The sequence below is a fragment of the Fusarium keratoplasticum genome, chromosome 1 (assembly GCF_025433545.1).
Source record: "Fusarium keratoplasticum isolate Fu6.1 chromosome 1, whole genome shotgun sequence".
Lineage (NCBI taxonomy): Eukaryota > Fungi > Ascomycota > Sordariomycetes > Hypocreales > Nectriaceae > Fusarium > Fusarium keratoplasticum.
Window position 1 is genome coordinate 3,343,591 of NC_070529.1, and position 22,606 is coordinate 3,366,196.

The 22,606-nt window shown below is 55.0% G+C and overlaps 8 protein-coding genes across 8 annotated transcripts; 5 read left to right on the forward strand and 3 right to left on the reverse strand.

Annotated features, from left to right (window-relative positions):
* Positions 1–396: 396 nt before the first annotated feature.
* On the forward strand, positions 397–1,988 carry NCS57_00099400 (Inorganic diphosphatase; the record flags this gene model as incomplete). The annotated part of the gene is made up of 5 exons (XM_053051068.1): positions 397–987; positions 1,140–1,259; positions 1,317–1,660; positions 1,713–1,796; positions 1,847–1,988. The coding sequence occupies exons 1-5, from the start codon at positions 412–414 to the stop codon at positions 1,986–1,988; spliced, it is 1,266 nt and encodes a 421-aa protein (XP_052919583.1). The 5' UTR covers positions 397–411.
* Positions 1,989–2,210: 222 nt separating this feature from the next.
* Positions 2,211–2,614, reverse strand: NCS57_00099500 (uncharacterized protein; the record flags this gene model as incomplete). The annotated part of the gene is made up of 2 exons (XM_053051069.1): positions 2,377–2,614; positions 2,211–2,323 (listed from the first exon to the last, which is right to left on the reverse strand). Exons 1-2 carry the CDS (start codon positions 2,555–2,557, stop codon positions 2,211–2,213), a joined length of 294 nt encoding a protein of 97 aa, XP_052919584.1. The 5' UTR covers positions 2,558–2,614.
* A 226-nt stretch (positions 2,615–2,840) lies between these two features.
* NCS57_00099600 (uncharacterized protein) lies at positions 2,841–4,066 on the forward strand (the record flags this gene model as incomplete). Its single annotated transcript, XM_053051070.1, has 2 exons — positions 2,841–3,136; positions 3,190–4,066. 2 exons carry the CDS (start codon positions 2,841–2,843, stop codon positions 4,064–4,066), a joined length of 1,173 nt encoding a protein of 390 aa, XP_052919585.1.
* Positions 4,067–5,035: 969 nt separating this feature from the next.
* NCS57_00099700 (Methylthioribulose-1-phosphate dehydratase) lies at positions 5,036–6,133 on the reverse strand (the record flags this gene model as incomplete). Its single annotated transcript, XM_053051071.1, has 3 exons — positions 5,036–5,129; positions 5,194–5,718; positions 5,964–6,133. The coding sequence occupies 3 exons, from the start codon at positions 6,131–6,133 to the stop codon at positions 5,036–5,038; spliced, it is 789 nt and encodes a 262-aa protein (XP_052919586.1).
* A 3,195-nt stretch (positions 6,134–9,328) lies between these two features.
* Positions 9,329–9,986, forward strand: NCS57_00099800 (uncharacterized protein; the record flags this gene model as incomplete). Its single annotated transcript, XM_053051072.1, has 2 exons — positions 9,329–9,487; positions 9,543–9,986. The coding sequence occupies 2 exons, from the start codon at positions 9,329–9,331 to the stop codon at positions 9,984–9,986; spliced, it is 603 nt and encodes a 200-aa protein (XP_052919587.1).
* A 1,525-nt stretch (positions 9,987–11,511) lies between these two features.
* On the forward strand, positions 11,512–13,418 carry NCS57_00099900 (uncharacterized protein; the record flags this gene model as incomplete). The annotated part of the gene is made up of 4 exons (XM_053051073.1): positions 11,512–11,628; positions 11,729–12,020; positions 12,081–12,865; positions 12,915–13,418. 4 exons carry the CDS (start codon positions 11,512–11,514, stop codon positions 13,416–13,418), a joined length of 1,698 nt encoding a protein of 565 aa, XP_052919588.1.
* A 1,104-nt stretch (positions 13,419–14,522) lies between these two features.
* On the forward strand, positions 14,523–16,293 carry NCS57_00100000 (Methylmalonate-semialdehyde dehydrogenase; the record flags this gene model as incomplete). Its single annotated transcript, XM_053051074.1, has 2 exons — positions 14,523–15,186; positions 15,239–16,293. The coding sequence occupies 2 exons, from the start codon at positions 14,523–14,525 to the stop codon at positions 16,291–16,293; spliced, it is 1,719 nt and encodes a 572-aa protein (XP_052919589.1).
* A 3,579-nt stretch (positions 16,294–19,872) lies between these two features.
* Positions 19,873–22,022, reverse strand: NCS57_00100100 (uncharacterized protein; the record flags this gene model as incomplete). Its single annotated transcript, XM_053051075.1, has 4 exons — positions 19,873–20,165; positions 20,219–21,259; positions 21,311–21,690; positions 21,763–22,022. 4 exons carry the CDS (start codon positions 22,020–22,022, stop codon positions 19,873–19,875), a joined length of 1,974 nt encoding a protein of 657 aa, XP_052919590.1.
* Between the last annotated feature and the right edge of the window lie 584 nt (positions 22,023–22,606).

Consider the following 22,606-nt stretch of genomic DNA (forward strand, 5'->3'; position numbering starts at 1 on the left):
ACAGCCGAGATGGGTCCTGTTAAGTCCAGAGAGAGTTAGCTTCCGGTCAGCAAGTTCCGTCGTCCGATGGACTTTGAACGCAATTCTGATCTCCCTCCCGTTGCTGTTGCTTGTGCATTCCCGCCCCCTTTTTTTTCCCATTCTCCCGCCTAGAGACCCTGTAGCCAGCCAGCAACCCAAACAGTGAAAAACGACCTCGGTCAAACTTGAAGCTCAACAGCCGACGACCGCGGGAGCAGCCAGAAGAGGCACAAGCTTAGAACCCAATTGCCGTGTTCTGAGTAGGGCCAGGTGTATTTTTATCACACCCCCTTTCCTCATATCTCTCTTCCCTTCTTTTCTCTCTTTTTTTCTTCTCCCCTTCTTTCCGGGCCTGCTCCACTTGAGGCGGTCCGCTCACTGCCCCGTTTGATGCTCCGGCCACAAGGCTCCCGAATACTGCTATCATCGCGGCTACCCGCCGGCCGCTCACTGCAGCACCACCCTCTATCCTCCGCAGCGCCGCTGCCACTGTTGCTACTGTCGCAGGGGCCACAACGGGGGCCACCCGCACTGCCGCTACCGGCATCGCTGTCTCTGTCGCCATCGCTGTCCAGAGGGCCAGGCCGGGCCAATCATATGTCGCACCTGGCCACACGTCGCCCTGGAGCCAGGCCCAGCCTGACCCAGCAGAATACCCCGCCCCCTCCATCCACCACCTCTTCCTCTTCTTCGACTCTTGAAACTTCTTCTCGTCGAACTGCCCAGCTCGCTCGACACTTTACTTCTTCTCCATCAAGCGCTTCCGCACCAAAGCAGAACAAGATGGCCTCTCCCTACACCGTCCGCAAGGTTGCGGCTCCCAACACCCTCGAGCACCGCGTCTACATCGAGCAGGATGGCCAGCCCATCTCTCCCTTCCACGATATCCCCCTCTACGCCAACCAGGAGCAGACCATCCTGAACATGGTTGTTGAGATTCCTCGATGGACCAATGCCAAGCTCGAGGTATGTTACGTCAATTGCTTCTCTACGCCCTCTTGTTGCGCTGTTTGAGCTACCTTGGTAGCTGTCGTGTGCCTGCAAAAAATTACCCCAACCCCTCGCTTGGGCATCACCGTCTCTCCAAACCGACCCCATGCTGACAATCTGCCCACCAGATCTCCAAGGAGGAGCTCCTCAACCCCATCAAGCAGGACATCAAGAAGGGCAAGCTTCGATACGTCCGAAACTGCTTCCCCCACAAGGGTTACCTCTGGAACTACGGTGCCTTCCCCCAGGTAAGATATTCCGAGTCTGATACGACTCCAATCCAGACCGCTCACACTTGTAACTAGACCTGGGAGGACCCCAACTCCATCCACCCCGAGACCAAGGCCAAGGGTGACAACGATCCTCTCGATGTCTGCGAGATCGGCGAGCTCGTCGGCTACACTGGCCAGGTCAAGCAGGTCAAGGTCCTCGGTGTCATGGCCCTTCTCGACGAGGAGGAGACTGACTGGAAGGTCATTGTCATTGACATCAACGACCCTCTTGCTGCCAAGCTGAACGACGTTGAGGACGTCGAGCGACACCTGCCCGGTCTCCTCCGTGCCACCAACGAGTGGTTCCGTATCTACAAGATCCCCGATGGCAAGCCTGAGAACCAGTTTGCCTTCACTGGCGAGTGCAAGAACAAGAGGTGAGCCGGTCCTTGGTGTATCTGTCGGCATCAGTTTCTAACAAATGTCCAGCTACGCTCTTGATGTTGTCCGCGAGTGCGCCGAGGCCTGGGACCGCCTCATCACTGGCAAGACTGCCCCTGGTGGCGTCTCTACGTGAGTAACCTCAATATGCTGCTGCCATACTTATACTGACCATCATCCAGCACCAACGTCACTGTCCAGCAGTCTCCTTCCCGCGTTTCTCCTGACCAGCTGCCTCCTCTGCCCCCCAACGAGGAGATTCCCGCCGAGAAGATTGACAGCTCCATTGACAAGTGGTTCTTCATCAGCGGTGCCTCCGCTTAAGCGCAAAAAGGCGTTCTCATGTAAAAAATTACAGATCTATCCGATGCATAAGATTTGAAAAAGTGAAGCATGACAGAAGAATACAAAAAAATATGATCAATTGCCGTTATACTATACAAGACTTGTGATGTCGTGGTCCCATTGGCTCCGTAACATGGACAGGAGTCCTCGCTTCCTCAAAACGCCGTTGATGCATAATTGGTGGTACATTGTAGTTGATATTTAATCGGTCAAATCGGCCGTCTTCTGCAGCTGACGAGAGTGACGGTCTACCTCCTCGACCAATCCCTTGATGTTGATCTTTTGACAGTTGAAGTCAAGCTCCTTGCCATCCTCTGCGCTGGATTAGCCATTGACCACTCCCGAGCAGTCTATAGGGGTGACGCACTGAACTTGACACGTAGCGAGCTGGGCTCTTTCGAATCTCGGGGCAGGATAGTCGTGGTGATGGTTGTGCCGTTCGCTCGGGCAGTCGGAGGCATAAACGTCAGGAACAGGCGGGCGGGCTTTGCGCAAGCCGAGAACGGGTTGAACTTGGCCGTGACCTCGGTCATGAATTTGGTAATCATCTCGACGACGTGGGGACGCAGCTCGCGTGCAATTGGCGGGACTTGAGGGGGATCAAACGTCTCTTAAAGAGGTTGCTCAACTGGCTGCTTCGTGATGCTGAAATTTCGGTGTTGAGAACGTGGCCCCGGTAGATGCATATCGCCTTGGTGGGGCCGACTCGACAACTGCAACGTCATGATTCCGGGGGGACCACGTTTCGACATGAGACTGAATTAACAACTTTTGCCCACCACGGACGTTTACTCTTCTCCACCAGCGAATCTGTTCCTTCAAAAGCTCAACATGTCATTCGAGGGCCTGCAGGAGCGCCTAACGGCTCTGCAGGAGACCACCACCCAGCTCAAGGAGCTCATCGACCGGCTTGCGACCCTCAAGTTCCAGCCTGGCTCCGTGCCCCTGACCACCGACGAGGAGAACAGCGTCAGCGGGGAGCTCAGCACCGAGATCACGGGTACTCTGCGGGACGGGGAGGAGGAGTATGAGATCCTACATGAAGAGGTGGAGTTTGTTCGCGCAGCGGAGCATGATAGGGCAAGGTTGAGGGAAGGGGTGGAAAAGATTGGAAAGGAGCTTGCGAGGTACGGCTCATGATGGGTGAGAGTCTTGGATATCACCCACTGATAATCTATAGTTGCCGTCTATCCTTCCGCAAGGCACGACTATCCGCAAAGCAGAGCCTCTTGCAGGCGCAAAGACTCGAGCGCGAGCTCATGGTTACTTCATTCTCGCAACCCACTTCAGAAGCCGGCTCCCTACACCCAGACGACGAAAAGCCCTCGGCCGTCGTCCGCCCTGCGCGCCAACACCATGCGGTCCAACAGCACCAGTCTTCCAGTCTCTCAGGGGAGGACCGGGAGGCGGTCGGGGCGAGCGCCAACGTGACCAACGCCCTGCGGCGCACACACGACATTATCCAGGCGGAGTTGGCGCGCAGCGAGTTTGCGCATCAGACACTCACCGAGTCTTCGGCAGCGCTGAAGGAGCTCAACGAGTCGTACAGCTCGTTGGATACCATGCTAGCGAATTCACGGAGTCTGCTAGGGACGCTAGTACAGTCACAAAAGTCCGACACCTGGTACCTACAGACGGCCGTTTACATGCTCCTCACGACGTTTTGCTGGTTGTTCTTCCGGAGGATATTATACGGGCCGCTGTGGTGGCTCGTGTGGCTGCCTCTCCGAGTATTGTTCGGGGTGGGAACCACGGCCGGCGGCGCGGTGATGCGCGCGGGGTCCGGCGCCGCCAAAGTGGACGAGGTTGGAGATGTAAGTCAGGGGGTCCCCGTGGAGGGTCTGCCCGCGAAGGATCTACCTACTGTCCAAGTGGGCACTGAGAAGGAGGCGGAGGTGCTGGAGGAGGTGGATAAGATCCTGAATGTTATCGAGGAAGCGAATGAGCAGGACAACATCACAGAAGAGGGAGATGCTGACAGTGCCCGGAATACCAAGAAGAGAATGTGGGAAGAGCCTGAGGTTGTAGACCAAGAACGGCCTAGAGACGAGCTCTAGGTTTAATAATATTCGCCTTTTGCCAATGCAATCAAAGTCCTCTTGAATGGTTTACCATTCATTCACTCATACCCGGGAGCCCGCAACAGTATCATGACTCTTGGGCTACTACAGAGAACAACTCAAGTCACATCAAGTCTAGCATTCTTGTTGGTCAAGCTATTCTGGTATAATATTTTGTATTTGAGCAGTATCTCTGGTCAGTTGCCCAACTCATGCCGTGAGATGACACGATGACGATCCCCCCGGAGCTGTTGCCTGCTGGCCCCGTTCACGGGGCGTCTGAGGCTGAGGGAATCCTTCCGCATGGAACCTTGGATTGGATACGAAAACAACTGTAGCGTGATTATGGCTAAATGCGTTGGCATGAAAGAGTGATGCTAAGCCGCACATCAAGGATAGGACTTCACTGGGCATACTGGCTCATTGCTCTTTAAAGGGGATGTCCTAGGGGACGGTTTGCTTATAAAACATTTTTTTCTATTCAACGCCCCCTGATCTCTACTGGAGTGATATACCATTGACATCCAAATTTCTATAAAGATCGAAAACTCCACCTCATGACCCTTTACTCCTTTTGAACCACTCTGGACGAAACGACTCGAATCATACCCCCATCGCCATCATGTGTTTTTGCCTTCCCGCCGGACCAGACGAGAAATCGTCCACTGGCCCCAAGAAGCCCTTCAAGCCCATAACCTTGGAGCTCCCCTTCGATCTGAATCATCGTCTATTTGGTAGTTCAAAGCGCCCTCGAGTCTTTGTGGGCAAGCAGAGTGGCGGGGTTGGCGAGATTGCTGGAGGTGCAACTAGAGATGTAACTGGAGGTGCGACGGGAGCAGCATCGCAGCCATGATGAGAATCGAGATTCAACCAGAACCTGCATTTGAGACAAAGCGAGAGACCGACCCTCGTTGAAAGGGGCGTATATGGTTGCATTTAGCGGTTGAAACGCCGTGTGATTCAAAATCAGGTTCGCTGGGGAGCGATCTGGGGGACATCGCTGATCCATGGAAGACCGAGCTTCTTCATCTCAACTGCCAGCTGGAAAAGGTAGTCGAGACTTGGTCAATGTTAGTCATTCGATCTATTCAATAGACGACCTATAACGGGAATTGTGAACTCACCTCTCACACTGGGTCTTGGCCTTGTGCACATTGTCACCCCATACATAGACACCGTGACGTCGGACGAGGACTGCATATGTATCGGGGTACTTGTCCATGGCCTCCTCAAGGTACTCGGTCAAGTCTTCCTCGTGAGGAGTGTTCTCAATCACGGGAATACGAAGGGTATCATGATAACCCAGGTTACCAGTCTTGGTCATTCCACGTCCAAAGCCCTTGATCTGTTCAATGTTGTTGATCTCGAAGACACGGTCCTTTCCAGGGCCCTGGGCCTCAAGCAACAGAGTGACAAGCACAGCCCACTGAGAGTGAGTATGGATGCAGCAGCCAGCACCCCGGCGGGTAAAGGCCGCGAGGAACAGAGGAGTGCACTGAGAGGGCTTGTAGCAGGGGGGTGAGCGCAGGTACGTGCGCTGCTTCAACTTGTTATGGTTGGGGTCCTGCTCAGAGATGGCCATGACATAGATGTCGGTGTTCTTCATGAGCTCCTTCTGGACGCCCGAAGGGGCAATGTAGACTAGGTCACTAAGACATTACTGTGAGCATCATTCACAAATGAGGCAATTCCTGTTAGGAATTGAGCTTCAACAAGGCTCGAGAAAGCCATTTCGATAACCCAGCTGAAACAGAGCATCTTTCCTCACTCGAGAAGAGCAACCAACACATGATTCGCAAGTAGTCCGAGTCAATTGCAGCTGAACAAACTTTTGCTCGAGACGAGATTAAGGCGGGGTCGCGGGGTAGTTTAGATTGCTGGGCTGAAAACATACTCATCTCGAATAGAGCATCCTCCTCCGGTTCCCGTGACCCAGCCGAGGGTCCAGAACTTGGCGCACAGCGAAGGAATCAAGTTGGCCGGGTGGTTGGGGTCCTCGGAAGTGATGAGGGCATCACCAGTCGGACGCTGCTGCTCCGCCGCCTCGTCGTAGAACTCGGGCATTGCGTCTTGAAACGCCGGAACCCAGGCGTGCCGGAAAGGCCCAAGATTGGCCGGGTCTGGAGAATGGTCCGGGGCGTTGCTCCGATCTCAATCGGAGCGGCTGAGGCGGAATACGGAGCCCTGACGGTAGCGGTAGCGGCAGGACGATGGCTTGGGATGCACGGGAGGGAGAATGAGATGATGCCGAGCGGAGAGTAATGCGATGGCAGCAGATGTTGGCGCCGAAATGGTGAGAAATGGGCAGTTTGTTCAATCTTAATCGGACGCCGCACCTGCCTTGGACCTGGGTAAGAGGCCTGCTACTGGCTGAAGAGACCCGGGTTTCCGGGCAGGTGCTGCTGAGTGCTCCGTGCCATTGCCCGTCACCGTCCTTTCAAAATGGTGGGTCTCGAGAATAGAATTTTTAACCAATCCGAAGTGGTAAAAACGTACCCTGCCAGTGAGGTCATGGCTGCCCAGGCTAGAGCAACCTTAACAATCAGAAACGACGGCTCGACAACGTTGGACGCTCCCTGGCTGCCACTGGGCAACGTTGGGAGAACCAAAAGCAACCTCAGAAGCCCAAGGATACGCTCCTCGAAGGCTACCCAAGATGCATCTAACAAGGAGCAGAGTTTTCGCATCCAGGATCATGTGTCGCCGCCCTACGTAATCTACATGGCATCTGCCTTGCTTGGCCTTGATAATTGATGTTGTATTGCGTTGGAGTGGCAAGGAACCAAAGCGACGGTGAGCTATGAATAGGAACGGGACACAAGCGAAATGGTAGGTGGATTTTATGGAAACGGGGGAGCCGAGGAGCGGTCGAAAGGCGGAAGGAGATTGAACGGATGCCTCAGGTACCAATGACATTGGATTGGATGGATGGACGGACACTGTCTGTCACGCATTGATAGCTGCCGACGGGGATGGCGTTGGAAATCATCTCGGTGCATGAACCCGGGTCCCCAAGGCTCATCTCATCTGAGTGACTCGATCAGGGCGGGCCAGCCAACTGCCATTGACAGGGAGGTTTTCGCTTGGGTGATGACTGGTCATCAACGGGGAAGCAATCTTCAATAGGTAGGCGAAAGGCTGACTGCCTTGGAAGAGGCCTGGGCGTCTCGGACCCTGGACTGGAACCTCTGATAACGGTGGACATTAACCCGTCCACAGCAAAGCACGGCAACCAGTGTCACGCTTCCGTCCCTGGATCGGCTGGATCGCTTTCAGCTCGCAGCGCCAGCCCAGGGTACCACAGAGGCCTAATGAAAAGGATATGGGGGGACGGGGGACGCCGGGGAATTTGCTAGCGGGCCTGGGTCTAGGCTCGTATTCATGCGAGGCGACAACAAGAAGACAGGCCAATGGTCAGCTAACCAGACGGCGTTACAGGTCACAGCACAGAGAGAGCCATCACTCACCCACACAGCTTCCGACACGCGCCGGCAGACGCGCCACCAGCGGCGAGCTGTCGCGGAAAAAGCTTGTGCTGTGCAGGGAGCGCGTCCATTCATTGTTTGCTATTGAGACAAGACAGACCACTCGAGGCAGCCAAGAGAGTTTGTTGGGTGGTGACGGCGCGTGGTTGACGACGCTTGACTGCATCCTTTGGTCATGGCCGAGCACCTGCATATGCCAGCAGAATAAATGTCTTGGGGGCTCTGGAACTCTTCTTCTATCCGGGAATGGCGCAGAACCCCCGAATTCTGTCTCGATGATGGCGCTGGGGAGATGAAAGCATTGCGCCTCTCGAGTGTGTGTGCTGCTGTTTACGTTGGATCTCGAGCATCGCCCGACCAATTTGGGTGTCTCAAAGAGATTCCAGCTTCACTCCACCGTCGCCCCCCAGGCCTATTACCGTCTAGCTCGCTGCCACCCCCTGAGACAGGCTCGAGTCCAATCGACGTTGAGAGATCCGACGCTAGCACCGGCAACTAGACGCCGAGCCCAGAAACATCACAACGGGCGAGCGTCATATCAGCGCTGGAAACTTGGGGTTCAGTGGTGGAAGACAGCCCGAGTCCAGACAAAGGGAGCAGGTCAGGCCGCCTGGGCATCCATCCGGATGGTGGCCATCTCGCCCGGGCAACCTATGCAACACGAGCTAGAAAGGAGGCGAAGCTGGGTCATGATGGATGGATGGAGGAGTGGAGGATCATCTATGAGTGGGTCCTCTCCCAACGTCTTCCATATCATACGGCTGGCTTTTGCTCGATCACCGATCAATGGCACAAGACATGTCGAGACAGACAAAAGAGAAAATCAACGCGAGGCAAAGAAAGAAAAAACTGCACACGATCTGCATGGAGCCGGAATTGCAGGGACGAGACGCTCAAGTGGCCGTTTCCCCCCGGTCAGGCCATGGCAGCTCGCAGACCAGGGCCGCCAGGGACGGCAAATTAGTGCTGGTCTGCTGGATCATGGCTTGCAAATTTAAAATTGAGGTCGGCGGGCTTCCCCAGACACACCTTGACACATCCCAACACGGTTGATCGGCAGACCATGTCGACAGGGCAGAGTTGTACTGTATGTACTCGGGCTCGATGACCTGGTGGCTACTGTGCCACGATGCACGGCGGACGTGTTGCCAGTGGTTGAATCACGAGAGTGCCTACATCCTGGGTGGTTAAAAAGTTGATATGATACAGGCAGACTGACAACAACAAACCATCATGCACGAACACCAAACAGCAGCCCTCCCAGACAGCTCCGCCCCGACGCGGCAAGCGGCTTAATCAGGCCGAATCATACTGGGCCCCTAGCAATCCACAATCCTGAACCGAGACGACCCAATGGCTGCAATCCTGGCGCCCCGGCATGGGTCTCCTCCCCCCCATGTGAGAACATGGGTTCCATCCCCGATGGACTAGGCCAGCCTTGGCGCGACTACTTGCCCCTGCTTGCTGCGGCTTTGACCCTGAGCTGTTGTTGACTTTGGCGACATTGATGGTGACTTGTGACTTTGGGGGGCTTTCCCCTGGTCCTGAGCATTTCTGGTGGCCTGGGGCCGCGGCCCCTTTGCCGTGGTCTGCCCTTCATAAGGACCTCGTAGACCCCGTCGCGTGCCATTGAGTTTCCCTTCCTCCTCACCTTTGCTGTCAACTCAATCGTCGTTCGTTAGACAACTCGACTCTTCTTCACAACTCTCGCTTGAGATCTATCTCTTGTTTACACTACTAATTCTAATTTCCAACCCCTAACAAATCCATCAAGATGCGTTTCACCTCCGTCCTCGTTGCCGGCGCCTTCGCTGCCATGGCCTCTGCCCAGGGTACTGCCACTGCTTCGCTCTCCCCCGCCCAGCAGTCCCAGATCGACTGCATTGACGCCTGCGATGCTGGTGATGTCAAGTGCCAGTCTTACTGCATCACTGTACGTTGCCCAGAGTTTCACACGCTACCTACAAGCCACTAACATTACCAACCAGGTCCCTTCTCCCAACGAGAAGCAGGTCAACGCCACCAACGAGTGCGTCGCCGGCTGCCCCAAGGGCAAGGGCTCCGAGGCCGACACCCAGAAGTACGCTGCCTGTCTCCAGGATTGTGTTGCCGACAACTACTGGAAGACCGTTGACGGTACTCCCCGCGAGACCGCCGCCTCTGGCAGCTCCGATGATGAGGACAAGGACTCCAGCAGCAAGGCTGGCTCCAAGGCCACTGCCACTGGCACCGACGCTGACTCTACTGCCGCCGCCTCTGCTTCTGCCTCCTCCGACTCCGACGATGATGCTTCCGAGACTGCTTCCGAGTCCGAGGCCTCTGGCACTGCTTCCGGCACTGCTGCTTCCTCCACTGAGACCGGCAATGCTGCCCCCGCCCTTGTCGGTGGCGTCTCCCTCCTGGGTCTCTTCGCTGCCGTCCTTGCTCTGTAAATTGGACAGCCTTTTGATGTGTGGTTGATTGGAAGGATGTAATGGGTTTGCTAGAGCGGTAATGATGGATGGAGTTTGATATCACATGAACATGTTGGCAGCATGAGAGGAGGACCTCCCGGTGGTCGTTTTTTCATGGACAAATTTGGGACACGTTTTGCGTTCACATACAAGCTCAAGACATGGGCATGAATACAATACCACTTTTTGGCGCTCTGCGTCACCTGAAATCATTGATTCCCTTCTCACGAAGTGCATGAAACAGTGAAGTTGTGATTTGTGTGGATCCAGTTACATGATTGGTCCACGACTACCGATTGGGACAACGAGGCGCTCACTACGTGTGTAAGCGAAATGAAGACCTCGGAGAGTGATCACAGCTGACTTTGCCAGGGAAAGGCTGCGAGGCTGGCCCTGTAATATCGGTCAGAATCCTCATGTAACTTTGGCAGATCGAGATGTGTCTCATCTTACTCGCTGCAAGCTCTCAAGCTGCTGTCTGTTGACGTCTCTCCATGTTCATCTTCAATGACACTCGGCCTGCAGATGTACCGGTACCCTTGACGCCACGAAGCCCCCCTTCCAGTTCTCGTCCAGTTCTCGATTCCATTAGGACCGACTAACTTAAAGCAAGTCATCATGATTGCTCCCACGGGATAACGGTTTTCCTTATCACTGATGTCACTGGCGGCATGATGAAGTGCTCGATTCCCAGATAGGCAGTTTAGCCGCTCATGAAACTATTTGCCTTGAATGCGGGAGCGAGTTGAACAAGTCCAACAGCACCAGCGAATCATGCTCGGCGGCAGTGGTTCCATAAAGAAAAGGGTCCTGCCTGTCCTGCATTTCACTAGTTGGCAAGCTTCCGGGATTGTTCCTCTGGACGACAATAGAATTTCAGAAAAGGCTTCTCTCCATTGTTCACTGCAGCCTCGGAATTGACTTGCACGGTGAATAGGCCGGCCTTTTTCAAAACAGTATGATATTACCAATGGGCCCGGCCACCTCATCTTCTCGAGCCTTCTACGGGAAATTCACAACCAAACTAAGCTTCCGCGCCGAGGCATCCATTGCCTGAGGTGGAAGTTCCCCGCCCCCAAGAATCGCCGGCAAGGTACCTGGACCTGCCCTGCCCACGTTCGGCACCCGCACCACGCCGCACCTTCCTGCTTAGCGGGCCACTGTACCCCCCGCCCTGCGCCTTGCCGTGTGTGTGATCCCTGAAATTTAGGGCGGCTCTGAGTGAGCTTCTACGTGTCCTCAAGCTCCATCTCCAACGCCAAACAGCTCTCCACCATTTCTTTGTAAAGACGCCACCTCTTCGTCACCTCCCTCCCGGCTTCTTTTCCTCCAACCTCTTGGAAACTTTTCTCTCCTCGAGCGCTGGGAATCCCCTCATCGAGCGTGGTCTCTGTTGCGATTGTGTCCTATCCTCTCGTCCAATTCCTCTTTTACACGCGCCGCGCGACTGGTGACGTCTGGAACTACCCGTCCTCTACGGAGCTACCTTGTTACCGCTTTCATCATGAAGATTAACGCTGTCGCGGCCCTCTCGGCTGCTCTCCTCGCTGGCAACGTCCACGCTGAGGAGACCAAGCCCGACGAGGCTTCTGCCGCTGTGCCCAAGGTGCCGACTTTCACTGTAGGTCCTCACCGTCGCGCTTCCCTAAGCTCTCGACAACTATCAGAGCTCCCATAAGCATGTGCTGTGATCAATTGGAAGCTGACACTCTGTTCTATAGCCCACCACCATCAAGGCCGACTTCCTTGAGCAGTTCACCGACGACTGGGACCAGCGATGGAAGCCCTCTCACGCGAAGAAGGACACGGCCGGCTCCGACAAGGAGGGTGAGGAATGGGCCTACGTCGGCGAGTGGTCCGTCGAGGAGCCCGTCGTTTACAAGGGAATGGAGGGCGATAAGGGTCTCGTTGTCAAGAACCCCGCTGCTCACCATGCCATCTCGGCCAAGTTCCCCAAGAAGATTGACAACAAGGGCAAGACCCTTGTCGTCCAGTACGAGGTCAAGCTTCAGAGTAAGATTTACCCGTGAAACCTAGCTGTAGATGGTTGCGGCGTGCTAACATGTTCTTTAGACGGCCTCGAGTGCGGTGGCGCCTACATGAAGCTCCTCCGAGACAACAAGGCTCTTCACCAGGAGGAGTTCGCCAACACCACTCCTTACGTGATCATGTTCGGTCCCGACAAGTGCGGTCACACCAACAAGGTCCACTTCATCTTCAACCACAAGAACCCCAAGACTGGCGAGTACGAGGAGAAGCACCTCAGCTCTCCTCCCACCGCCAAGATCGTCAAGACGACCGAGCTCTACACTCTGATCGTCCACCCCAACAACACCTATGTCATCAAGCAGAACAACGAGGAGGTCAAGACTGGCAGCCTTCTTGAGGACTTCCTCCCCGCCGTCAACCCTCCCGCCGAGATTGACGACCCCAAGGACACCAAGCCCGATGACTGGGTTGACCAGGCCCGCATTCCCGACCCCGAGGCCAAGAAGCCTGAGGACTGGGATGAGGAGGCTCCCTACGAGATTGTTGATGAGGATGCCACCAAGCCCGATGACTGGCTTGAGGAGGAGGCCATCACCATCCCCGACCCTGAGGCTGAGAAGCCCGAGGACTGGGATGATGAGGAGGATGGTGACTGGATCGCTCCCACCGTCCCCAACCCCAAGTGTGGTGATGTCTCTGGCTGCGGTCCCTGGACCAAGCCCATGAAGCGCAACCCCGACTACAAGGGCAAGTGGACTGCGCCCTACGTCGAGAACCCTGCCTACAAGGGAACCTGGGCTCCCCGCAAGATCAAGAACCCTGACTACTATGAGGACAAGACCCCTGCCAACTTTGAGCCTATGGGAGCTGTAAGTTTTCTTGGGTGACTATGATATCGCAGCAACTAACTGGTGATAGATTGGCTTCGAGATCTGGACCATGCAGAACGACATCCTCTTTGACAACATCTACATCGGCCACTCTGTTGAGGACGCTAACAAGCTCGCCGAGGAGACCTTCGGCCTCAAGCACCCCGTCGAGAAGGCTCTGTTCGAGGCTGAGAAGCCCAAGCAGGACAAGGACACCAAGTCTCCCAACGACCTCAAGTTCCTTGATGACCCCGTCTTCTACGTCAAGGAGAAGCTCGACCTCTTCCTTGCCATCGCTGCCAATGACCCCATCCAGGCTGTCAAATTCGTTCCTGAGGTCGCCGGTGGCATTGCCGCCATCTTTGTGGTCTCTGTTGCCTTCCTCGCCGCTCTGGTGAACCTTGGCACCTCGTCTCCCGCTGTCCAGAAGACTGCTGAGAAGGCGAAGGACAAGGCTAAGGAGGTCAAGGACAAGGCCGCTGAGGCCACGACCACTGGCGCTGAGAAGGCCAAGGGTGAGGCTAGCAAGCGCAACACTCGCAGCCAGTCGTAGGGGACAGTTGATAGATCTCGGCGGACAGGTGTTGATTTGCGAAGGCAATGACATCTAAAAACAAGCAAAAGAAATGTGCTACAGAAAAGAAATGATAGGAATGCGTAAGAAGGAGTGTCAGTTTTGATCAGTTACCTGATTTCACATGCATCAAGGGAGCAACAGCAGTATCAATTTGTTGATACCTCGTTGAAGCTACTTCACTTATACCTGACCCGCCGCTTGTCATTACTGATAAGCTTGGGCCATGACGAAAGGAATTTGAAAGCACGGCGCAGGCATTTGATTTTATCGTTTTGAATGGTGTTTAGCCAGGTTCTGTCTGCCTTGGTTGATAGTTTGAGGTAGTCGAGTCAGTCTCAGCTTATTGACCCAGATAGGCAAGAATTTGAGAACAACCTTGTCTATACATATAGTGGCTCACCGGCGCCTTCTAGGGCCATGTGATGTCTTTGCCACGATAACGGTTTCCTTTTTAACTCGCGATACTGTAGTTCTTGACGGGCGGTTGCCCTTCGTGGAGACGAAGCGAACAGCTTGATGAGGCAGGTTGTTGGAGATAGTTGAATTACCCGATTAGGCAGGCAAAGGGAGACGGGAGGAGTTGAGGCTGTCCGCACTAGTTCGGCGTTCTCACAACCGGGCCCAGAGAGTCCCAACCTCGGCCATTGAGAGGACAAGAGACGGAGGACGAAGGCCGGGTGAGGCAAGAACGGGGATCCATCGGCATAGACGGCAACTGGCGGCATCGGCACAGAGATCGGGGCGCAGACGGCAACCTTGATATTACCCCACACTCTGTAGCCGCTGTTTTGGAGCTGGAGGGGGAAGGAACCTGAGCCCTGGAGAGAGCTTATCACACATGGTAGGTACGCCCCCCACATTGACGGCGTCGCCTCCGCACCGGCACAGCTACCGGTGCACACCTATCCAGTATAAAAGGTGTCGAGAACCCATGACCTGTGCATTCTTTCGATCCATCTGAGCTGCAGGTTGATTCCTCGTGGATTGAAGAGTCCAATTGCTATTCTTCTTCTCCCCCCTTGCCCCTCCATCTCTTGCTCCCTCACTTACACACAACCTACCTCCCTCCCCGTCGCCATCATGCGTCGCCTCATCTCCCGCGGCATGAGCGCTTCTAGCCGTTCCTCTCCGGCTGCCTCGTCTCGATCCTCCCTCCTCGCCTCCTCCAGAATGACCTCCAACGGTCCCTCGTCGGTCGCTGCCAGGCGGATACACGCCACGGCCAAGCAGCTCCAGCCCGCCACTGCCGCCCTGGCCTCGACCGCCACGAGCTATCCCACCACACACGAGAAGCTCGAGGCCGTCGACACCCCATACTTCATTAACAATGAATTCGTCTCCTCAAAGACTGACAAGTTCATTGAGCTGCACGACCCGGCCACCAACAACCTCGTCACCCGTGTCCCCCAGATGACCGACGAGGAGATGAAGGCGGCTGTTGCCAGCGCCGAGAAGGCCTTTGAGTCTTGGAAGAACACTACCGTGATCTCGCGCCAGCAGATCATGTTCCGCTTCGTCCAGCTCATCCGCGAGAACTGGGACCGCCTCGCCGCCAGCATCACCCTCGAGCAGGGCAAGACCTTTGCTGACGCCAAGGGTGACGTCCTCCGTGGTCTCCAGGTCGCCGAGGCCGCCATCGCCGCCCCCGAGCTGCTCAAGGGCGAGGTCCTCGAGGTGTCCAAGGACATGGAGACCCGAACCTACCGTGAGCCTCTGGGCGTTACGGCTGCTATCTGCCCCTTCAGTGAGTACCTAGTTCCTATACTGCCATTGGCCTTTTGCTAACATGTATATAGACTTCCCTGCTATGATTCCTCTTTGGTGTATCCCCATTGCCACCATCACTGGCAACACACTTATTCTCAAGCCCTCTGAGCGCGACCCTGGTGCCGCCATGATCCTTGCTGAGCTCGTCCAGAAGGCTGGCTTCCCCGAGGGTGTCGTCAACATCATTCACGGCGCCCACCGCACCGTCGACTTTATCCTCGATGAGCCCGCCATCAAGGCCGTCAGCTTCGTTGGTGGCAACAAGGCGGGAGAGTACATCTTCAGCCGCGGTTCTGCTAACGGCAAGCGTGTCCAGGCCAACCTGGGTGCCAAGAACCACGCTGCTGTCCTTCCTGATGCCAACAAGAACCACTTCATCAACAGCGTTGTTGGCGCCGCCTTTGGTGCTGCCGGTCAGCGCTGCATGGCTCTGAGCACCCTCGTCATGGTTGGTGAGACCAAGGAGTGGCTCAATGAGGTCGCCGAGCGAGCTAGGGAGCTCAACGTCAACGGTGGCTTCGAGCAGGGTGCCGACCTCGGACCCGTCATCTCTCCTCAGAGCAAGGAGCGCATTGAGAGCCTCATTGCCTCTGCCGAGAAGGAGGGTGCCACTATCCTCCTCGATGGCCGTGGCTTCAAGCCCAGCAAGTACCCCAACGGAAACTGGGTCGGCCCTACCATCATCTCCAACGTCACCCCTGATATGACCTGCTACAAGGAGGAGATCTTTGGTCCCGTCCTGGTGTGCCTCAACGTCGACACCATCGACGATGCTATTGATCTGATCAACAAGAACGAGTACGGCAACGGCACTGCCATCTTCACCCGATCTGGCGCCACTGGCGAGACCTTCCGCAAGCGCATCGAGGCCGGTCAGGTGGGTATCAACGTGCCCATCCCTGTCCCTCTGCCCATGTTCTCCTTCACCGGTAACAAGAAGAGTATTGCTGGTGGCGGTGCCAACACCTTCTACGGCCGACCCGGTATCAACTTCTACACTCAGCTCAAGACGGTGACTGCTCTGTGGCAGAGTGCTGATGCTGTGGCTAAGAAGGCTGATGTGGCCATGCCTACTCATCAATAAAAGGGTTGCATGATGGAATTGAATGATATTGAAATTAAGCGATGGGTTCAAAAGCAGGAGAAGGAGAATGAATGAATGAATGAGTGGTGGAAGTAAGGACTATAATTACTAGTCGCAAACAGGGGCGCAAAGCAGGCCTCATTTTGGTTTCAAGTTGAGCCATTGAGAATATCAAAACGACTGCCAGTTTCTCGGCACATTTACATATCAGTCCTCACATTACTCGTGCACCCATCCAACATTGTATCTTGTCGTATCCTTCCCGCCTGAAGCAAGCATGGGTTCCTGCATCTCTGCACACTTGTTGCATGCACGGTTGCAACGCGGGAAGCTTAACCAGGATGGAATGCAACGCAAGCAACCAAACAAGAAGCGCACAGATGAAGCACAGGCTCCCCCCATGCGCCCTAATCTTTGCCCGACCAAGAGTCCGTGGCGTGGGCAAGTCTACTAGCGTTTGGTCAAGTGCCGGTAAACCCCCAAACTTCAAACAGAACAAAGACGAGGTTGACGGTGTTTAACGCCTCATTCACAGGGGTCATGACATCCATGGTTGGGGCGATTCTTCCCATTGATGTGAATACGGGAAGTGGCATTGGATGGAATTCACTCTAGATCCAAGAGCTTTTATAGCTTCTAGACTTCCTCGCTCTTGCTCTTGCTCCCTCCTTCCTTCTTCTCTAGCATCACCAACCAAGTCACGAGACATACGACCAACGGCATATTCAGGGGAAGAGCATGAAGCCCAGAATCTTCCACCCTCGCTCTTTTAAAGCGTGGCTCAAGCAAAAAAGCAACGTCTTCTCTCGATCATGCCGCAGATATCAACAACGCAAGTCTGGACGCAAGAGCCGTGATTCCATCCGCATCACGGCCGGTGAGCCCATTATCGACGACAAAGCCTGGCACGCGCCAAAGACTCGCCATGATAGCTTCGATGACTCGTCTTCTTCTTTCACGCAGACTCTTGTTCAGTCCAACGACTCTCGTCCTGTCTCTTCATCAGAGAATACCAGCTGCCTGGATGGCACTCGAGGACCCCCTTCACCCGTACAAGATACTCAGTCAGATCGATCTTCTACTCTCTCCTTCCCTAGGTTTCCTAGGAAGTATAAGCAACTACGAGGCTCACCACACCTCTCTCTTCTCGAGAGTAGCAAGCAAAGCCGGAACCCTCAAGATCTCATCCCTGCCGCGAATAACGGTCAGCCAGGAGATTCAGATGCCCCATCTTGCAGATCACAAGCTGGGGTAGATGGACTTGTTAATCTTCCATATTCACTTTTCCTCCAAATATTCTGCCTTGTCCCTCCACACGAAATTGTCCGGTCTCGACGGGTCTCAAAGACACTGCGAAACACTCTCACAAGCCAAACCCTCTGCATGAGCTTGATTCTTGACTTCTTTCCCCGGGCACGAGAAGCAAGGATTCTTCAGGGTTTGGCCACGGGAGAGAATCGTTCAGAGATAGGGGACAATGACCTCGACACCACGGATTGGGCCACCGTCTTCGCACGGTTGGCGCGTCGTTACTGGCATCTCAGCCAGGGGAAGCCATGGAGACGAAGCGAGATCGTTATAAGAAAGGATCTCCAGGTTTCTCACGGTGTGAAGCCTTGGAACAGATTCATGCATGGGCGCAATCTGACCGCCGACTTCCATCACTGGGATCCTTTCTGGACTTATGCCCCCGACCAGGGCTTGATCATCTACCCTGCTCCGAATTCGAAAGCCTGGATGTGTTGGATTTCCGGGCTAGGGATATTGAAACGGGTGATGAGTGTGTGGTGCCCTTTCAACTCTCTGGTGGATCTCTCATTCGGGTCCATGTCAGTCATAACGTTCTGATGTTCGCCTTTGTGGTGAAGTCAGATTCAGGATGTCGCTTCTTCATCGAGGCGTTTGACATCATCATGAAACAACCAGCACTGCCACAGCTAAGCAGCAAGGCTAACAACAACCTCCGAGACGAACGGCTTTCCCAGCAGGCCTTCTCATCAAGAGGCCCATCTCAGTTGTTCAGCATGGACAGACCCTTAGGCTATGAGGGCCGTTTCTTTTGCACCCACAACAGCACACACTTTGCCCTATACAAATGGATTCCGACCACGGATCTAGCTTTCACTGTTGTTAATCCTTTAGAGGAGTTGATCGTCTGGGACATTGGTTCTCCAGGGCCAGGCCCGCGTCCAGAACGTAGTGAGCCGCGACGCATATTAACACACCCAACAAGCGCCCTCCAGCACTTGGGGCTGTCGCAGAATTTTGCCCCCCGTCTACGAAGCCTGGAACTCGACAGTATCACCCAGGATGACCACACTGGCTCGGCCTGTGGCCATGTCTACCTGGTCGAAGACGATCATGACTTACTTGCAGGCCCCCATGCAGGCCCATCCTCGGGAGTTGGGCACTGTGTTCAGTCAACCGGTATCCCTTTATCGGATATTGGCCCGACGTGGAAAGAAATGTGTCTGGGCAAGGCTCCTCCTGTCAGAGGCGACTTACCTTTCTTCGACGCTCACTACTTCCATCAATCTCAAAATACGACGCCAGGTCTGGCGAGGTGGCAGAGGATACAGAGAGGGCATACTCCCTTTCATTATTCATGCTCAAGTAGGCCCCAGTGTTGGCGCCATGAAAGCTTCCCCTACATCACTGTGTCCCAAGCTCACGACAGGGCAGCGGGCGTACGTTTCAAGGCCCTCCAGTTCTTTCGCCGCCAAGACATCACTGTCTCTTTTCCGCCCGGCATCTATCCTCATCACACGGATAAGTGGGAGGGGAATCTACTCAGGGAGCACCCATTGGGGAATGAGCAGTTATCATTCTTCTTGGGCAGGTTTGACAGCTTAACGGCCAAGGGCTGCATTTATGGTGATGAGCGATGGCTGGTGGGCGAGGACACAGGCGGCCATATCAACGTACTGCGGTTTTAGAGCAAGAGTGGAGGCATCATGTGGCACATACGACAGGGCATGTAGGTATTGAGAGAACACGGCCCAGATGACAACAGGTCCAGATGGCAACACCACGGGTCATAGGTAACATGGATGACAGTCAAGACAACGACTCAGTCGACAAGGACAAGTTAGATGGCATCACAAATAAAATGAATTGCATAGGAGCAGCTACTAGCTATCTCACATGTCGTTGGTTCAGTAGCATCATCCCCCTTTTTTAGACAGCAGACAGATAATACCGTCATTGCCTTGACCCCCCTCCTCTTCTATCTTCCACACAGATGGTCCCTCTTTAAATGTGCTCCCTTCTCTTCCCCCTTCTCTTTCTAGGTTTTAGGAGTGGCGATTAGCCAATCCCCCCTTTTTTCCTTCGCCGAGGCCAGCCCAAGCTCAGTAGGCAGGGCGAGGGATTTCGGTATCAAAGACGAAAACAACAAAATGAAAACTCCGTGCTCCCGGATATACAAACAAGATGATGTCGCCATCGAGGGGGTTCTCTTCCCTCGAGTTGGAGGGGGGGTCCGCTATCGCTGGTCCTTGAATCGGGGGTGAGGTGGGTGCAAGTAGTCGCGTGGGCTCCAGCTGCTCATGTCTATAAACTCATTATCGCCCTCTGGGCTTACTGCGTTGGGAGTTGCATAAATCCGTCATAGTACTCGTCAAGCCATCGAGCAGCTTCGACACCAGAGTCGTCCACGCCCGAGTCCCATCTGCCAAGAGAGCCAACGTAGCCGTCGGGGCGCACGTTGACAATGGCCACCTCGCCAGGTCCAAGGCTGCCGAGCCACTTGTTGGTGCACAGCGAGCCACGGGTGTCCTGGTCCGGAATGTCGTCGAGATAGAAGGTCCATCGGCTGTCCTGCAGGAGAGGGGGGAGGTCCGAGATCTCGATTTCTGTCTTGGGCATGGTTGCTGGGTCACGGTTAGCACGGTGGGTAGTCACGCTGAAAATGAGGGTAACTCACTGATGAGGGCAAATGTGAAGAGGTGGCTGACGACGGTGTATCGCTCTGGCCGGTAGTAGATATCCTCGGGGGCAGAGTTCCGCGGTTGGTTGGCATAAGACGCACTAGCCGCCGCAGATAGCCTGCTGATGAAAGAGTCGGTACCAGCAATGGCTCGGCAGAAGGTCTCGAGGAAAGGACCCGACTGCTGGACATCCCACATCAGGAGGTAGATGCGGAACTGACCCAACATGGGAATGTCAAGCTGGATATCGACAGGGTTGGAATCGATGTAACGAGTCACCTTGGCAGGGGGCAAAAGGCAACCAGGCTTGACATCTCCCATGACAAACTGGTTATTGCCCACTCCAGGTCGGTTGATGGCATTTTCACCGTACTCGGCACCGATACCAGAGATGAATCGGACGTTGGTCCTGAAGTTCTCAGCAAGGGCAATGGCGTCTCCACCGGCGATCTGGTTAGCGTGCTCATAGTCAAAGTTGACCAGATCCAATGCAATCTTGCGACGCTCTTCCTCATAACTCTCAAGCAGGACCGGCTTAGCCAGGCCGCGAACCGCCAAGTTCAGCTTCCAAGACAGGTTCCATGAGTCGTGCATTGAGGTGTTCATACCCTGCGCCGACTTGGGAGAGTGCGTGTGACTGGCATCACCAGCAAGGAATGCCCTGAGGTGGCCGTCGCTGAACCGGCTGGCGACTCGCTGGCCGACCTGGTAGCGACCAAACCATTCAATGTACTTCCACTCCAACTGGAAGGGCGCCATGATCTGCTTGGCGCGCTTCATGATGAATTCCTGGCCCAGGTCGCGACGATCAAATTTGGCGCCTGCCTTGAGCTCGATATAAAATCGAGTCATGTTCCTCTCTCGGGGAACAATGAGAATTGATCCATGCTCCTGCGAGTAGACGAGGGTCTTGGACCAGAGATCGGGGAAGTCCGTAATCAACTCTCCATCCAGGACACCCCAGATGGCGGCCTGGGACATACCAACAGCCTTGACATCCGGGATGCTCTTGCGAACCTTGGAGTGCGCGCCGTCACCTATGACAAGTCAGTTTTCATGCGATCGTGGCAAGACGCATCATCACTCACAGCCGACAAGGAATTGGGTCAGGACAGATCGCTTATCCTGGGTGACGTTGGTGCGACAATTGACCTGAAGGGGTCCCGATGCGTTGTCGGAGACATTGTACGACTCAAAAGCCATGTTTCGGCGAACCTCCTTGCCACGCTTCTTCATGTCTTCGAGGAAGAGACCTTCAACCATGCCCTGGTGAACAAGAAGAATGTAGGGGTCGAGGACATCGATAATAGGCGGGTAGTGAACTTCGCGGCCAAGTCGATGGAGGGGCTCATCCGCTGTACTGCGCCAAAAGGAAATGTCGAAGACACGGACACCACGTTGTAGCAAAGTGTCTGATAATCGCATCTGTCGGAAGGTCTCGATCGTCTTTGGTTGCAAGCCATCGGCTCTGTTTACACGAGTCAATTGGGATTTTCTGGGGTAGTTACCCAGCAAAGCCGGGTTAAGAATGGAGCATTACCTTCCCACAGGTGTCTGGTCTGCTCGATCATCGACAACCTCAACGTTGATGCCAAATCTGGTCAGGTTGGCGGCCAGCATCAGGCCGGCGGGACCTGCGCCGACAATGCACACTTGGCATTCTAGAGGGGGCTCGGGCAGGCTTCGAAGAAGGGCGAGAGGGTCCTGGGTCGGGGGAGGCGAGCCTTCCTGGCGCGCGCGGCTGAATGGGTCGTCCATTGGTGTCATTGGTGTATCAGGCTGAATAACGCCGGGAACCATTATATGGTGGAAGATGTCAGGAAGATGACAAGATCATGGACGACCTCTGTCAGATCTGGCGGTGGACAGAGTGCCGTCCTGGAGCGGTTGCGACAGGCACAGGCGGCGGGCGAACGGGTGGGCGAAAGGGTAGAGGATGCTGCAGGAAGTACGCTGGCGAGACGTTTGTGGGAGGTCGCGGTGAGGGGGTCTGCGAGGCGATGCCCGGTGAGGTGATAGCCTCCGAGATGGTCCGTCCACGCGGTCGACAAGTGCCGTATCACTCTTCGGGGATTTGTCCAAGCTCCCCGCTGTCGTTTGAGGGATCCTCGCAACCAGGGTTCGATGCGGATTTGGGAGGGGTCGATATCAGAATCAAAGAATCGACAATGTCGGGAGGAGACTTGTTGGATTCGGCGGGAGGGGAGCGCAGGACTAATTGGATATATGATAGAATAGATCGACGAGTTGGAGAGTGGAGGATGGATGGGGCTGTCGAGCGTCGCGGGGCAAGGCGACGATTGGACGAGCTGTAACTGGCTGACAAGCTACGGGCTGATGGGCACGCAGGCGCAAAGAGGACCACGACAAACGACGGCGAGACA